Source organism: Humulus lupulus, chromosome 1, assembly GCF_963169125.1.
Source record: "Humulus lupulus chromosome 1, drHumLupu1.1, whole genome shotgun sequence".
NCBI classification, from domain to species: domain Eukaryota; kingdom Viridiplantae; phylum Streptophyta; class Magnoliopsida; order Rosales; family Cannabaceae; genus Humulus; species Humulus lupulus.
Window position 1 is genome coordinate 35,097,015 of NC_084793.1, and position 16,599 is coordinate 35,113,613.

The 16,599-nt window shown below is 36.2% G+C and overlaps 3 protein-coding genes across 3 annotated transcripts; 1 reads left to right on the forward strand and 2 right to left on the reverse strand.

Moving 5' to 3' along the window:
* The first annotated feature begins 942 nt into the window (after positions 1-942).
* Positions 943-2,037, forward strand: LOC133790956 (chitinase 10). The gene has a single exon (XM_062228817.1). The coding sequence runs from the start codon at positions 959-961 to the stop codon at positions 1,811-1,813; it is 855 nt and encodes a 284-aa protein (XP_062084801.1). The 5' UTR covers positions 943-958; the 3' UTR covers positions 1,814-2,037.
* On the reverse strand, positions 1,999-3,838 carry LOC133790964 (auxin-responsive protein IAA30-like). Its single transcript, XM_062228827.1, has 4 exons — positions 3,211-3,838; positions 2,853-3,118; positions 2,643-2,748; positions 1,999-2,540 (listed from the first exon to the last, which is right to left on the reverse strand). Exons 1-4 carry the CDS (start codon positions 3,402-3,404, stop codon positions 2,486-2,488), a joined length of 621 nt encoding a protein of 206 aa, XP_062084811.1. The 5' UTR covers positions 3,405-3,838; the 3' UTR covers positions 1,999-2,485.
* A 1,852-nt stretch (positions 3,839-5,690) lies between these two features.
* On the reverse strand, positions 5,691-9,078 carry LOC133790974 (protoporphyrinogen oxidase 1, chloroplastic). Its single transcript, XM_062228836.1, has 9 exons — positions 8,566-9,078; positions 8,287-8,472; positions 8,102-8,186; positions 7,683-7,830; positions 7,503-7,583; positions 7,177-7,348; positions 6,799-6,958; positions 6,615-6,718; positions 5,691-6,233 (listed from the first exon to the last, which is right to left on the reverse strand). The coding sequence occupies exons 1-9, from the start codon at positions 8,956-8,958 to the stop codon at positions 5,934-5,936; spliced, it is 1,629 nt and encodes a 542-aa protein (XP_062084820.1). The 5' UTR covers positions 8,959-9,078; the 3' UTR covers positions 5,691-5,933.
* Between the last annotated feature and the right edge of the window lie 7,521 nt (positions 9,079-16,599).

Here is a 16,599-nt window from a genome sequence, read left to right on the forward strand (position 1 = left end):
CACAAACACAAACACCATGCCTCACCGTAATCTATTACTATTATATATCACCATCACACATGTTTCATTTCATATATAACTTTGGAAAGTTTTATAAAAACTAAAATTTATTCATCCAAAGTTTGAATTTTGTAATTGTCATTCTTTGTTACGAGGAGTTTAAGATTTTCACTCAAATTTTATATTATTGATGTATTTTTTTTGACAATATTTGAAATTATTGAGAATATTACTATTCATAAGATGCATAAGATTGCATCTTATGAATACTTAACAATACTTAATATTATTTATTAAATTAAAATGTATAGGACTAGTTTTTGAATTATACCAATAAGAGTTTACTTCCTCCAACTATCTAACATTAATTAATTGCTAAAATTCAAGGGGTCTTCATTCTACCTTTAAATTATTGATGCATTAAATCTAGGTGCTTTTGGAACCAACGTATGGTATAAAAATAGACTTTAATCATTTTCAGTAGTACCTAAAACTGCTAATGATCGAAAGAGATAGAGATGAGATTAGCACCACAATCCACTAATCTATTATACATGAGCAGCATCACACATGTAACATGATCTGTCTCATATAATAACTCAAATTTATTCTCAAGCATGATATGTACAAATCTTTTGTTGATACATACACCTAATATATATAATTAAATAAACTTAAACAAATCGAAGACAAGACAACAACCGCGGGTGAGACGGAGATAAATTACCCATGACCATGAGAAAGCTAGTTCATAGGTGGGCTGCTTTTGCTCAAGACCGAGCCAAAGTCAGAAATGTTGACCTCTGACTTTTTAACATTATTATGTGAACAAGGTAGATTTGAACCATTGCCATTTCTAAGTTTAGTGGTCAACGCACACGACGCCCACTACGGTTCTCTCTACGTATATATATAGTAACAAATATACTAGCCATTGTCAAACTCAAACTCGATAACAATGGCTTTCTCCAATTCCTTTTCCATTTATCTCGTCCTTCTCATAGTAATAGCAGTAATAGTCAACGGTGGCGGTGTTGACGCAACTCGATCATCAAGAAGAGTTGCGCCACGTTCTAACTGCATCTCCTCTTTGATCTCAAAGCAACTCTTCGATAGTTTATTTCTTCACAAGGACGACGCTGCATGTCCAGCTAAAAACTTCTACTCCTACGACTCCTTCCTTACAGCCACCAAGAGTTTTCCTTCTTTCGGCTCCGCCGGACCCTTACTCACCCGCAAGCGCGAAATCGCAGCCTTTCTCGCTCAGGTCTCCCACGAGACCACTGGCGGCTGGGCCACCGCCCCCGACGGCCCCTACTCGTGGGGTTTGTGTTTCAAGGAAGAGGTGAGCCCCGGCAGCAACTACTGCGACTCCGACAACACCCAATGGCCCTGCTACCCCGGCAAGTCTTACAAGGGCCGTGGACCAATTCAACTCTCTTGGAACTACAATTATGGTCCCGCCGGTAAGGCTTTGGGCTTCGACGGGTTAAAGAACCCGGAAGTGGTTGCTAATAACTCCGTCATTGCTTTTAAGACTGCCCTTTGGTTCTGGACGACCCCCCAGAGCCCGAAGCCGTCTTGTCACGACGTCATGGTCGGGAAATACGTGCCCACCTTGGCTGACGTCGCGGCTAACCGGACGGCGGGGTTCGGGCTGGTGACTAATATCATAAATGGAGGACTCGAGTGTGGGATAGTGAACGATGGCCGGGTGAACGATAGGATTGGGTTCTTTAAAAGATATACGGAGGTCTTCGGAGTTGATACCGGGCCTAATCTAGACTGTGAACATCAGAAGCCTTTTGCTTAATTGATGAATTTATTTATATATATATATATATATCATTTTCAAATATTTAAGCAAAAACAAATGTCATAGATATTTAAACAATAAGTTTGGTCAATGTTGTTGTTACTTTTTGTTTTCATTTTTAAAACAATCTAAATAGATTGTGTAATCAAGTTGAAATGAAAGGGGTCAAAAAAGGTTTTCATTTTTATTTTATATAAAGTTCAAAATGGGCTACTACTCTACTACTTTGTGTTTGCTATGTGGGCTTTACTAGAATAGAAGTTGAGTATAGTTATGCACTCAGATGGTGGGCTGAGAAGTCTCAACTCAACCCAATTCATCATTAGTAGTGGTCAGTCTTGGCGTGCCAGCAAGTTAATGCAACTACTGTGTTACTCTAGCAACATCAACATGGCTCCATTATTAAACCAAAAAAAAAATATTGATCATTGAAAAAGTTGGTCTTTAATTACAGTAGAGAGATTAAGCTCTAGCTAGCTAGCTATGTCGACCTAACTGAGATTGTTTCCTCTGCATATGGATTTAATTACATCACATGGGTAAATTGTCTTGGCTCAAGCAGTTGAGAAGTCCATCAATACTTCCACTACAACAGCACATAAAGATTTGGAATTGGAGCTAGTCCCTCCCAGTCCTTGTGATCTTAGTTATGACATATCAGTGGCAGTGTCAGCAGGGGCATGCCCTTGTGATCTTCAATCTCTTAACTGCAGTCAAGAACATCCTGCACCCAATCCAAATTCCAATTTTAGCAAATTGTTCAGCTATATGCAACAATGCAATGATACATATACATTTACACATATAGATTGGACTATATACTTACTCCCAAGGAACATCACCAACCATGAGCCAATCTCCTTCCTCATCTTCATATGTCAGCACATGAAAATCCTCATAATTATTCTCTCCATGATCAACATCGGCACCCCCTGCTCATCATATATCATTGTTATTAATCGCATTATACACAATATGATATGATGCATCATCATATATTGTATATGAATTTGTGAAGATAAAACAAGACTCTTACAGAGAATATTGGTGTTGAACATATGATCAAGAGTGGTGATCAAGTCGTGGTAATCATGGTGAGCCAACACATTCAGCTTTCGGCCAATGGGGTGACCTTCCATGTAAACCTTAACATACAAGCTTCCATTCCCATTATTATTTCCATTAACGCAGTATTCATCGCTTTCTTCTTCTTCTTCTTCTTCCATTACCGGATGAGCTTCTGGTGCTGGTTGTTGATGACCATTTATGCTGGTGGAAGGCCATTCTGATGATTGCTCACCCCTAAAAAAAGCACACACATATACGCATGAGATATATACACAACTTGCAAAGGAGCAAAACAGCAGAAGATATAAAGAAACAAAGAAAAAAACCTTGGAGTTTGAGATGGAGAAAGGCTTAGACCAAGCTTAAGGTCTGTGCTGAGATCTCTTGTGTGAATAAACTGAGGCTGATGATACTGATACTGATATTGATAGTCATAAGAGAAGAAAGGGGGTTGGTAGTTGGTGGTTTCAGCAATGTTGGAAGAAGAAGAGGAAGAGGAAGTAGCTGAAGATCTGCCCATTTGGGTAGAAATAATAAGAAAGCCGCCAATTAAGTCGAGATAGATGAGATCGTCGGATGGGATGGGATGGAGTTTGAAATGAAATTTATATATATACAAAAAAGAATGACATAAGGGAATTAAGGGGGGATGAAGATGGAATGAGACAAAAAAGACAAAAAAAAGTGAGAGTGTTTGGGGTTGAGGAGGCAAGTTTGTTCACATAACTGGTCCTTTTGAAATGTTGTCGATTGAGGTAGCCGACAAAGACACGTGTTTAGACGACGAAGTCTTTTTTATTTGTCTATTCTGTGAGTAATCAAAATACTATATAATATATTTTTCTCTTTTTCATTTAGTTTAGTTGTTTTTATTCTAAAGTCTAAACTATAGTACCATGGCTACTACTATATACTATACCACCTAATTAGGTAATTAGTTCTCCAACGAGGTAGCTTAGCCTAGTAGAGGCTAGAGGTAATGATTTTCCTTCCTCTTCGAGATTTTGTGTTGCAACCGCCAGCCAGAAAAACAGTAACTTTGTTTGTATTGTAGTATTACTAGTAGTAATAACACTATTACTACTATGTGTGTATATGTTAATTTTAGATATGTAATTGGAATGGTATTTATTGTTATGCATAGTAAAATTGGTTAGACTGGTCGAGGAAATGAATGTGGACGAACACCACACCACACACAACACCACCGCTTGTTTTGTTTTGGGTACCAACCAAAACAAAAGCATCGGTGTGTTGGGACACTCAACATTGATTTTTAAATTTTTTTTTCTTCTTACATAGGAATAGGAAGTAATGGAAAAACCCAACACTAAATTTTTATTTTAATGTCAAATCAATGTTCAATGCATATAATTATCTCGTGCTGCGCATGCATCATCCTATTATAATAGTTATATAATAATAATAATAATAATAATAATAATAATAAACCCAACCCCATATTCTTGTGAATTATAATATACATTTGTCTTTCAAAGGTTAATTAAGCACTGGAAGAAGGAGAAGAAGCTTTGAATTTGACATAACATATTTATGAGTGATTTGAAAATACTAATTTAAACAAACATAGTTCCGTATTATATATTGTTGTTTTCAATATGTATAGAATTGTTGGTCTCTAACTTTTATATAGGTGTCGGATTTTGTTGTGCCCTATAATGAATGAATGACTAAAAAGAGGAGGAGTTTAGAAATAAAGCAAGATTTAGTAAAAGAAAGAATAAGATGATGTAAAATGAGAAGACATGCAATGCAATGCAATTAATTATGGAATTGGAATGGAACACAAGAAAAAGAAAAGGGACACCAAAACAAAAAGTGTATCCGGAATATCTTAATTGCCAATCTATTGGATGACTTGCTCCCCCACACGTGTATACGAAATTATTTTGATGGCCATCATCATGTTGTTGTTATCATCATTTTATTTTGTTTGAAAGGTGAAAAAGAAGGGAACATCTTCAAGATCTTGTTTGCTTATACCTAAAGAAACGGCGACTATAGAGCAAGAGAGCAGAATTTACAAAAGGTGGAAAAAGAAAAAGTAGATGATGTTCCCTACCATCCCTACCATCATCACATGTTGTTTCCATTTCATTACCCATCTCCCATCTCCCATCTCCCATCTCATCCCACCCCATTCCGCTATTCCTCCTAAACCTTCCAAATTTATTGTCCTTCCTTCTTTTCCTTCCTACCCATTTCAATTTCTCTTTTTCTTTCTCATGCACCACAGACCATACTCGTCTTTCTTTCAACTTTGTTTTCAATTACAATAGAAAGAGGGGTTGCATTGGTCAACCGAGAGAATTGCTTTTAGCATCCCCCGAAGTAATTGTTAGCATAAATGAAAAAGCATGTCTCCATTGCTTTGTGACAAATTAGATACGGCTGTTGGCTTAGAAGTTTCTTTTCCAATCATCCTATATTTACCCTATTCAATAAATTGTATCGAAAACCCCAAACAAAGAGCCTTGGCACAGAGGCACTTCCATCGATGCCTCCTACTCCTACTGTCTCCACTCTCGACAACTGAACTGGACATCTTCATAACTCCGCCCAACTCTTTACGAATACATCAGCCTCAGCTTCACCCTCAGCCGCCTCTTTTACAACTCTCTTTGCTGTTAAATTCAATTAAAGCTTACAAAACTAGAAAGAAAGTTGAAACCTCTTTCGGCGCCCGCGTACTAACTGTCTCAAATCAACTCCTCAAAAATAACCATACCCACAAGGCTGTAACACAAAGTACTTTATCATCGTAAGCGCATAACCATAACTGACCTGACTGAATTCACATTCTTTATTCCATTCATTCATTCATTATCATACAATAGACAGCTACTGAATCTAGTCTACTGCCTCGTATCTTTGTTGTCATGCTAAATCATGATATTAATTAGTATTCTCAAAATTGGGATTACGGCCATAATTGGCATTAACATCAGAACCCCACTAATCACAAATAAGAATGATAGTTGAATGCCCAAAAAAAAATACTGACAATGAACACATATGGGAACTAAAACTACTTATATGAGTACTGCAAGAGGAAACTTGCAACCTCGGCAGCAACATCGTATGCGCCTTCCACACATCGGCCCAAGGCTACCCCGGATACGTAGTTGCCTGCCAGAAACAGGCCCTGCAACCCATTATCCCTTAGAGCACCTTTGGCAGAATCAAGAATATCCAAATGACCAACTAAGAATTGTGGAATGGCTTGTGGCCATACTCTCACGCCGAGAGTAAGTGGATCCGGGGCATTTGGACTTATCAGGATCTTCCTCAAATCCCTATCGACCGATTTCACAAGTTCACCCTCCGTCTGTCAAAGCATAAATGCACTTTATAAAAATATGTATGAGGCAACTAACTGTCACCAAAAAATAATAATTACAAACACCTCCACACCCACTGCATGAACTGTTTCGGGTTAAATCTCTGGGATGGAATTAGTCAAAAATTGTATGTCAATTAATCTCAGTAATCTTCAAAGCTTAATCAAATTGTCATGTTAATTGCTGGACTTTTTTTTCCTGTCTGTATTCCTTGACAATTTTGTCCTTTCTTTTCTAAGTTCCTCTAAGTTCTTTTCTTTTCTTTTGTCTTTTTTCTTCTTTTATATAGTATGCATCTCACTCGGCCTGTCCCTCCTTCCCCTAAATCTTATATAATAAACTAAGATCTTACTTCAAACTTTTCTCACCTTGGACAAAATTCCCGTATTCGTGGCACCTCCTATGTAGTTTAGAAGCAGAATCCTTCCACTTGGTGCCCTATTAGGAAAGAGAGACGAACTGTATATAGTTCCTGCAAAAACCAAAGTCTGTGTTAACTATAAGTTCACACCAGTCCACAACTACATTTTCTCAAAACCATGGGAGATCTACCTAAAGTTTCAACCCCTTGGCTGCGAGGATGCAATTGACCAAAACCCTTGAGTTCACCATCTATCAAGCATTCAGGCCGAATAGCATCCTTTGGATATGAAATCGATACAGCTGCAACTGGAGGATAATAAAACTTTGCCAATGAATCTGCAGCAACATCCTGAAAATAATAATAATAATAATAATAATACTAATAAGAGGGCAAAGAAAGACGACTGAGTACCATGACTGTGACATTGAAACTACAGAGAAGCTCAGTCTTCTAAATTCTGGAGCAAGAGTTACTTAAAATTGAGGATAATCAAAGGCAAAAGGGGAAAGGGGAAAAAAAAGAATAGCAAGAGACAAAAGAAAATCATAATAATAAAGAAACATTACAGATAGAGGGCGCAACAAACTGCTTGCGACATGGGAAGGAACAGTAAAGATAACACTTTTAGCCTGCAATGTAACCAATCCTTCTGGTGTTTCATACGTCAAAGAGTAGCCTCCGTTATCCAACTTACTGACACTAGAAAGCTTCCAAGATAATTTCACTTTGCTACCCAACCTACCAGATAAATCACACATTGTTAAATTTATGGTGCCACAAAAGAATAAAAGCTCATTGAGACTAAAGAGTAACTAAACTGTAGTGAAATAGAAAATGACTTAGTTGATAGTCTAAAACAATATTAATATTTGCTGCCGAAACAAGTGCAAACCTTGAAGCTATTGCATTTGGCAACATTGCAAGTCCCTTCCTGAAAGATCCAACTGTTTGGCCCTTGGGTTTTGGTAGACGCCTACAAGACAAGTAAAATTAGATCACCGGCATTAAATATTTGTAATCTAAAAAACGAAGCAAGATCTTGCTTAAATGAAAATGCAAACTAAACATTTACGGGTCTCGGGGTGGCTTAGGAGCTTTATTTCTCTCTTGGATTGCTTTGAAAGTTCCACCTATGATACTACCTCCATTTTGCTCTAGCTTCCAAACTTTGCCAAATGCTGCTTTCATGCTTAATTTGGAAGGATCACCAGCATAAACACCTAAACGAGACAGAAATGACCGATCAGAAACGAAATCTCACAGTGAATTTGATACCTCATGGTTTGAAGTTAAACAAAGTGACCCTAGCTTTTCAGTGCTTATCACCATATGGGTCTGGTTTTAGTTTCGAAAATCATCAAAGTGATACGTCAGACTAGCGTGTTGTTTAAGGAAAGGGTAATGTTGATTTACTTTAAAATGGAACGTAACAAGTAGTAAACTACATACAGATTACAGAGTGTTTAGGGGTACAAGAAAAGGTAATATTACCTGAACAAAAGGGCTCTATCAAGCGTTCGAAAACTTCATCGCCCAGATTACGGCGTACAAACTCTTCAACAGATTCCTCATGTACCTGTCACCTTTGTCAAGATTTCAGAAATGAGAAATTCACCCCAATTCCAGAAATAGCATAAGAACTAGTAAAAAAAAAAAAAGAGACATAGAGAACACACTGGAGGAGGAGGACGAATGCCAAGGGCTCCAAAGCCAGCCCTGAGCTTTCCCGGAATGCTCATCAAGTCAAAGAAAGGCAAATCCTTTGGGCTGGAGGGGACCGGCCTCAGCTTCCCATTCCACAATACGAATCGAGGTGCGGTAGGATCCCCCAGAACCAGCTCCTCCTTCAACCCACTATCCACCTGCGCGGGAAACAAAGGAATTCAATTCAATCCAATCCAAGAAAGAAGCAATATAACAATGGGTCGTAGTAGAAGAAGAAATGATTAAATTACCGCCATGGTCAGCATAGGATCCGAGGGCTGAAAACTATTGGGGCCCTCCTCCCATAGATACCCGTCCCTCTGGATGGTGGTGATGTTACCTCCAACGCGATCGGTGGCCTCCGTGAGAATGAGGTTAGGAGCGGCGTTGGGGTGCTTGGTGGCGAGAGCCTGGGCGATGCAGAGGCCGCTGATTCCTCCGCCAACGACTACGGTGTCGGCGAGGGCCCCGTCTAGGTTGGGTTGCGTGGATAGCCTGGCGGGGGAAATGGTGGATTCACATCGAATGCGAGTGGGTTTGGGTTTAGAATTGGAATTGGGAAGGAAAGAGTGGCGGAAATTGCAGTTGGGAAGGTGGGTGAGGGTGACTGAAATGGAGGTGGAATTGGCCATTGACATTGCCATTGTTTGTAACTGCAATCGTCTTCCTCGGCTCAACCCAAACTAAACAACATTACTTCTTATCCTTTCCTTTCTAATTCTCTATTTCCTATTGGAAATCATGGATTCCGTGATTATTTTCTTTTTGGACAAAAATATCTCTTACCAAATTTTTACAATTTATATATCTTTGTTTCTTAAGTTCATGAGTTTATCACATGTAATTTTGATATAGAATTGCTCTAAAAAAAAATTAAAATAGAATTGCGATCAAGATATTATATTGTCTTAATTAGATGTTGTTAATATTTTTTCAAAATAATTTTTTTTGTTGGGTTTCAAAAAAAATAATACTTGATTTATTAACGATGATAAATTTCATTTAGATATTGTTACTATATTTATGATAAGAATAATAATATTTTAAAGTACGCAATTATTATCTCAATATTAATAGTAATTTGATTTTAGTCGTTAAATTGTTATTGAATTATTGTGAATTATTTAAATAATTAATAATTTTTTGATAACTTAATATTTATTTAAAATATTTTATTTCTTTTAAAATATTTAACTTCTTTTAAAAGAATATTAATTAAGACTATAATTTTTTTGTTTCAATTTTCTTCTTTATTTATTATTTTCTATTTGTAAGTGAAATAAGAAAGATAAAATATGATATAGGAAATTTCTTTTTAAATTGTTTTCGAAATTTCTTTGGTAGGGACTTTAAAAAAAGCCCTGTCAGTGTGGCTTTTTTGTGTACTCAATTTATGAACAGTTTTCGACGCGATTTTTTTTATGACCGTGTATATTGTAGTTATTTAGAGCATTCTGTAAATTTTCAAAAAATTCTGAATAATTTATAGTGCCAAAAACTAGTTTAAAAACAGGTTGTTACACGTGTGATTAATTTTTTTATGCGCGTGGAAAATAGCATGTTTAAACATAATTTTCAGTATTGTAAATTATTCTGAATTTTCTGAAAATTTGTAGGATACTCTAAATAACTACAATATACACGATCATAAAAAAAATCGCGCCGAAATTATTCACGGGTTAAAAATACAATAAGCTCCATATAGAAAATTTCTTTTTAAATTGTTTTCTTTTTAAATTTCTATGATATATTAGAATAACAAATGTTTTCTTTTTAATTGCTCTTGATGTTTTTCACTTTACTTAATTTGAAAATAATATTAATTTATGAGGACTCGAAGAAACCCTGATTTTTTTTCATTCTTTCAAGATAACTAGTGGTGGGCACATGCAAGGCATATGCTGCCTTTTTCTTCTTCTTAATATTATTAGCATAAATTTTGATATTTTGTTTATGTTCTAATATATAGTATATGATGCAATTCTAATTTCAATTTTTTTAAAAAGTACCTATATTAGTTTCAATTTAATAAATTAAAAATAAATAATTAATTTATAATCTTAAAATTTTAGTTAAATCAAATTTTAATAATTTGTCTTAAAATATTTTAAACCCAGATAAAATCACAATGGCTTTTTTTTTCTTTTTTCTAACTATTGAATTTTTATTAGACCTTAATCTAATTGTTGTTTTGTTTGTCTGTATGTATAAAAAATAAGTAATACCATATATAACTAAGAATAAAAAATTCTAATATAATAATTAGTTAATCATTCATTGTTTTTCTCCTAAAATATACTCTTTCTCAATAAGTCAAAATTTAAAATATGTCATCCTTTACATTTTAGAAATTAAAATTTAGAAAATAAAATATACCTTATTTTTCTCAATTCATTTTCTACATTCTCATTAAATATATATAAATTAGTACTTGTTTATATGTATTATTAAAAAATAAATTATATTAATATATGTATTTTTATATTATTAACTTTTTAATATAATTTATATTTCCATAACATTAATATTGTTTGTTTTGGATAAGATTTTTTTTATTTTTTAATATTTATGGATAGTGATTAAAAAAATTATTATTGAATATTCAATTATTTATATTTGATATTAAGAAATGACTATAAAAAGTTAATTTACTCACCAATACATAAATTATTACTAAAAGACAAAAGAAAAAAAAAAGATAAGAATACCATTTATATGACTAATAATAAATATTATCAAGAAATAAAAAATATATAACATACGATATATTCAAAAGCATATATTGTGCTAAATGACAAAAAGAAAAAAGGATTAGTTTGAAAATATTTGAAAAGTTTGGACCAAATTTTGTAGTAATAGGTATATAGTCCCTTAGTATATAGTAATGATATATTTTATTTATTAAAAAAAAAATCTAAAATTCTTAATAACACGTGTAGGAATACTTTAATCTGAATTTAGTCCTAATTAATTCATAAGAAACCAAACAATGAATAACAAAGATTAACGGAAGCTTACCAGAGTCTATTAAATCGATTGCACAAAGGTTATGATCTTCCGAATTTGCAGTCAAATCTTTTGGGAACCTTAGTCTCTTGATGATGGGGATTCAAGAGTGAAATGGTGCGTACTGCAAATTGGGGACCATTACCTGTTTATTAATAACTGTCAAAACAATAACTAATATTTGTTGACTATTTCTAATTTGGCCCCTCATCAAATTAGAAATATTCCTTATGGTATCCACATATTAAAATCATGACAATCATGCCCTTAAGTCATAAACTTTATTCCAAAATAGATCACATAATTTTGACTCATTTATATGATGACCCAACACACAATTAATATATACAATTGTGGCTCCAAATAAATTAATTCCTAACAATCTCCCACTGGGCCACATATGTATCCATATAAATGTGTTAACCTTATTGAGCTCATAACTTTGTCATCACAACCATAGGCATGTGCAATCTCATCCATTAACTATATCAACATAGGATCAAAGCGGTTTTCGATGTATCAATCACAACTAATCCCATCAATGGTCACATATGTCGACATAGTCAAATGACATAGATCAATCATGATGATGTGGTATGAAAATTACATGCATGGTGATCTATCCATGTCAATTTTCATTTGGTCCTACTTTACTTTATGGAGATCAAAACTTTAGCTTAAATGTGCAAAGTAAAATAAACTGAATAACTTAATTTCTGATCAGAAAAATATCCAAATACACAAGTTTCATGAAACAAATATAAAACGCAAAGGATAATAAAGACAAACTCCCACTGAATCTAGATATCATCATACTCTAAAACACCCATGTGAGCAATGTGCTCATAAAAGACCTTGGGTGGCAAACCCTTTATAAGGGGGTCTGCGATCATGGAGTTTGTACCTAAGTGTTCTATACAAATCTATCCACTCTGCACTCTTTCTTTCACAACAAGGAACTTGATGTCAATATGTTTTGACTTTGTCGAGCTCCTGTTGTTGTTGGAATACAATACGGCTGATTTATTGTCACAATAAAACTTAAGTGGTCTTTCTATTCCATCTAGAATGCGCAGCCCAGTGACAAGGTTCCTCAGCCATATACCATGGTTGGGTGCCTCATAACATGCAACAAATTATGCTGCCTTAGTGGATGAAGCTATGAGTGTTTGTTTCGCACTTCTCCACCATATAGCTCCACCACCTAACAGATATATGTAGCCTGAAGTGGATCTCCTACTATCTTGGCATCCCGCAAAGTCGGAGTCAGAATACCCAATGATCTCAAAGTGATCTGACCTCCTATATGTGAGCATGTAATCTATTGTTTTCTTCAAATATCTCATAACCTTTTTGGCTGCTTTCCAATGATCAATTCCTGGATTGCTTAAGTATCTGCCTAACACTCCAACAATGTACGCAATATCTGGACGCGTACAAACTTGAGCATACATTAAACTCCCAATAGCTGAAGCGTAAGGAATCTTTTGCATTTCTTGAACTTCAAGGCTTCCTTTTGGGCATTGCTTAAGACTAAATTTGTCTCCTTTAATGACAGGGGTATCACCTGGTTTGCAGTTCTGCATGCCAAATCTTTTAAGCACTTTATCAATATAGCTCTTTTGTGATAACCCAAGAATACCCTGAGAACGATCTCGATGTATTTGAATTCCTAAAACAAAAGAGGCGTCACTAAGATCTTTCATCTCAAAATTTCTTGACAGAAATTGTAATACCCCAAAATCCATAATGTGGTTTAATGGCTGGATTAGTAGGTCGGGAGGGCCATAATTGTTTTATTATGTCATTAAATGATTATATGCATGCCTATGTGAATTATATTATAATATGATATTAAATGCATGCATGTGGGTCCACATTTGATTGTAAGGGCATTTTGGTAATTTGGCTCGTTGAGGGCATATTTGTATATTTTGGTGCATGCTTGTGATTAATTGTTGAGGCCACATTATAATGTGGATTTGTTCGAGCTATTCGACATGAGACGATCTTTGAATATAAACTATCGGTTTGGTCATAACAGGCTTAAGCTTGGGGCTCAGGGTGAGACTCGGGTTGTCTTGGTGATTAGAGCGTTACAGGGAATTAAAGGGTAATGGGTTGTGAATTATTGGTATTTGAGGATATCGGGAATTGGAGAACGTTAAGTATGATTAGGCAGGAAAGGACAATTTTACCCTTGGGAGTCTTTAGAAACCTTTAAATGACCTAGGGGCAAAATAATCATTTCACCCCTAAGATATATATTAGCTTTGTAGACTATAGAAGCTTACCAAAACAGAGCAAGTTCTCCCTTTCTCCTTCATTTTCCTTTGGAATTCTTGACCTTAATTTGAAGAAACAAGCTAGGAAATCAAGGATTGGAGTTTATAAACTTAGTTCATCCATTGAAGAGGACACAAACTCTATTAGACTATGGTGTCCCACATGGAATATGTGTAAGAATATTGAACTATTAATAAGAACATGTGTAACTCCACTAATCACCAATCAGTTTTGGCCTCTTCCTTCCAGCAGTGGTAAGGCCGATCCTGGATTCTTATAAAGCTTCAGATCAGAGTTACACATGTTCTTATTAATAGTTCAATATTCTTACACATATTCCATGTGGGACACCATAGTCTAATAAACTCAGCTTGAGGTAAGAATTCATCCATGAATTTAAGCTATACTTTGTTTTTCTTATGGTTTTTAGTCAAGGGATTTTGATGTGGTTAGTTGGGAATTAATGGAAGTTTTTGGAGGAAATTCACTTGGGTTTTGATGCTTGTATGCTGGGTAAGTTGTAGTAACAATTGGTGGCTTTGTTTGGTGATGTTGGGGGAGTTTTAATGAGGTTTTAGAATGAGTTTGAAGGGAGAAAAATTGGGATTTTGGCTGAGTTTCAGGTGGGGTCACGGCTCTGTTCTAGAGCGCCGCAGCCCAAGCTTGAGAAAATGGGAGGAAGAGGCTGAAGGACCGAAGGGCCGTGGCATGGCCCGGGAGGGTCGCGGCCCGTGCTGGGAGCTGAAGGGAGGCCGCCTCTGGTTGAGGGGCGGGCCGTAGCATGGCCAGAGAAGGCCGCGGCCCTTAGTGGCATTTTGGCCAAAAGTTGGTTTTTGGCTTGGGGATTCAAGCCTTAGGCCTCAGGATCGATCCTACTACCCAGTTTAGTAGGATTCGATGTCTTGGAGGCTAGGTGTTGGTTCAGTAACCTTTGTTATTCATTTTATTGATGGAATCCCATATTTGGTTATGACCAAGTGACCGTCAAGGAACCAAAAGGCTGATTGTTCTCAAGGGACGTTCTTATACTAATTCTCGCTCGAACCAGAGGTAAGAAAACTGCACCCTGTGTATATGACATGCGTGGTTGTTATAGAGGCATGTTGATTGTTAAATGTGTACATTGATTGCATATTAAATGTTTAGCAAATCTTGTTTACTTGTATATGGCACTGACTATTCAGAATCGGCATTGGTCGCGTATTACTGACCTAAGAGTCAGGAATGGCATAAGCGTCATGAACGCAGAGCCAATAAAAGATTAGATCTAATCGATATCAGCGTTGAATGACTCTAGGAGCATTAATGCTAGACCAACCCTAAGGTCGATGAAAACTATAAGCGCTTGACTAGTATAAGACTAGTTACTCAGAGTCAGGGCCAAAGGCCTAGGTGACTGTTTTGTCACATGGCTAGGGAGCGGAATCCCATGGTTGTGACTCTATGGTCACTCGGTAGGTTATGATGGAGGTTATTTCATCAAATACCTATCTTGATAAGCTAGTGAAAGGATCACTTATTTGTAAAGCCCAGGTGACCCTATCGTCACATGGCTAATGGGAACGAAACCCACCTTAGTGACTTTTACAATTGTCACTCCTCTATTTTGGACTGAAAGTCCTGAATGATTATTATGATCATTGTTGATATTATATTCATGCAGTATTGAGTTTTCTTGCTGGGCTTTGGCTCATGGGTGATATGTGGTGCAGGTAAAGGGAAAGAAAAGCTCACCCAGCCTTAAGTGGAGAGCTTAGGTGGTGATGTATACATATGAGGCCGCTTGACCACCACGGCCAAGGAGTTCTCAGGGGAACTAGGGGGTTTACCCTATTTTTACTGCTTAGATCGGCGGGTTGTAAATTTTATAATGTAGTGACCATTTTACATTGTAAATAACTTGTAAACGTTTTTTATGGGACCATGAACAATTTTATGTTTTAAATAAAATATATCATTTCATTTTGATTAGTTTTCCACCTTAACCAATTAATAACACCTAGAAGCACGTTTTTAACCAAAGGACTCGGGTAGTGAGTTAAATTCACGGTTCAAAGTTCACCGTAACGGTCTTGGGGTAACCAGGGCGTTACAACTTGGTATCAGAGCGTGCCAAGGTTTAGGGTTCCTGTAGACTGGCTGGGCATGTACACTCACCACTGAAGACATGCTTGACTCATGGTTTGGTAACTTTTTATGTAGTTATATATATATAACTGCTTAAATATAGTATAAATGCTTTACCTGTATACATGAGACACCATGTGTAATGCCCCAAATTTCCTAATGAGATTTAGGACCTTGATTAGGAGGTCGAGAAGGCCATAATTGATTTATCGTGTTATTAAATGATTATATGCATGTGTTAGGTGTATTAAATATGCATGTGAACCCATTTCTGAGTAATTGGGTGATTTTCATATTTTGGTCATTTCGGGCATATTTGGCATATATGTGATATGTGTGTGGTGCTTTATTATTGTTTTGGTTATGCTAGGGTTACTCCGCACAAGACGATCCTAGGAGGTAAGCTAGTGGGAAAGTCACAACGGGATTTGTTCTTGACTCGGAGTGAGTCAAGAGGGTATTTAGAGCATTACCGGGTTATTGGGTAATGAGAATAAATATTTGGTGATAAATTGAGAGTTAGTAAGATCAGGGGGAAATTCTGGAGGTTTTGACTATTTTGCCCCCGGGAGTGTTTTCGGGACCCCGAGCGTTAGGATTTGGTTGAGGCTACTTAAGCTTGAAGTAACCTTTTAAAAGAATAAAAGAACGTTCTATACATTCTCTCTCCCTCTAAGTTCCATTTTCGTCTCTCGGTCGCATTTTCGAAGGTAACTTGAGTTCTAGGACTCGGATTCAAGCGAGGATCGAGGCATAGCGATCCTAGGGAAGATTAGATTCTTATTAGCCGAATGATTTAGTTGGAAACAACTCAATTGGAGGTAATTCAAGTTTTAAGTTTTTAAAGTTTTTAAGCTTGAATTGGA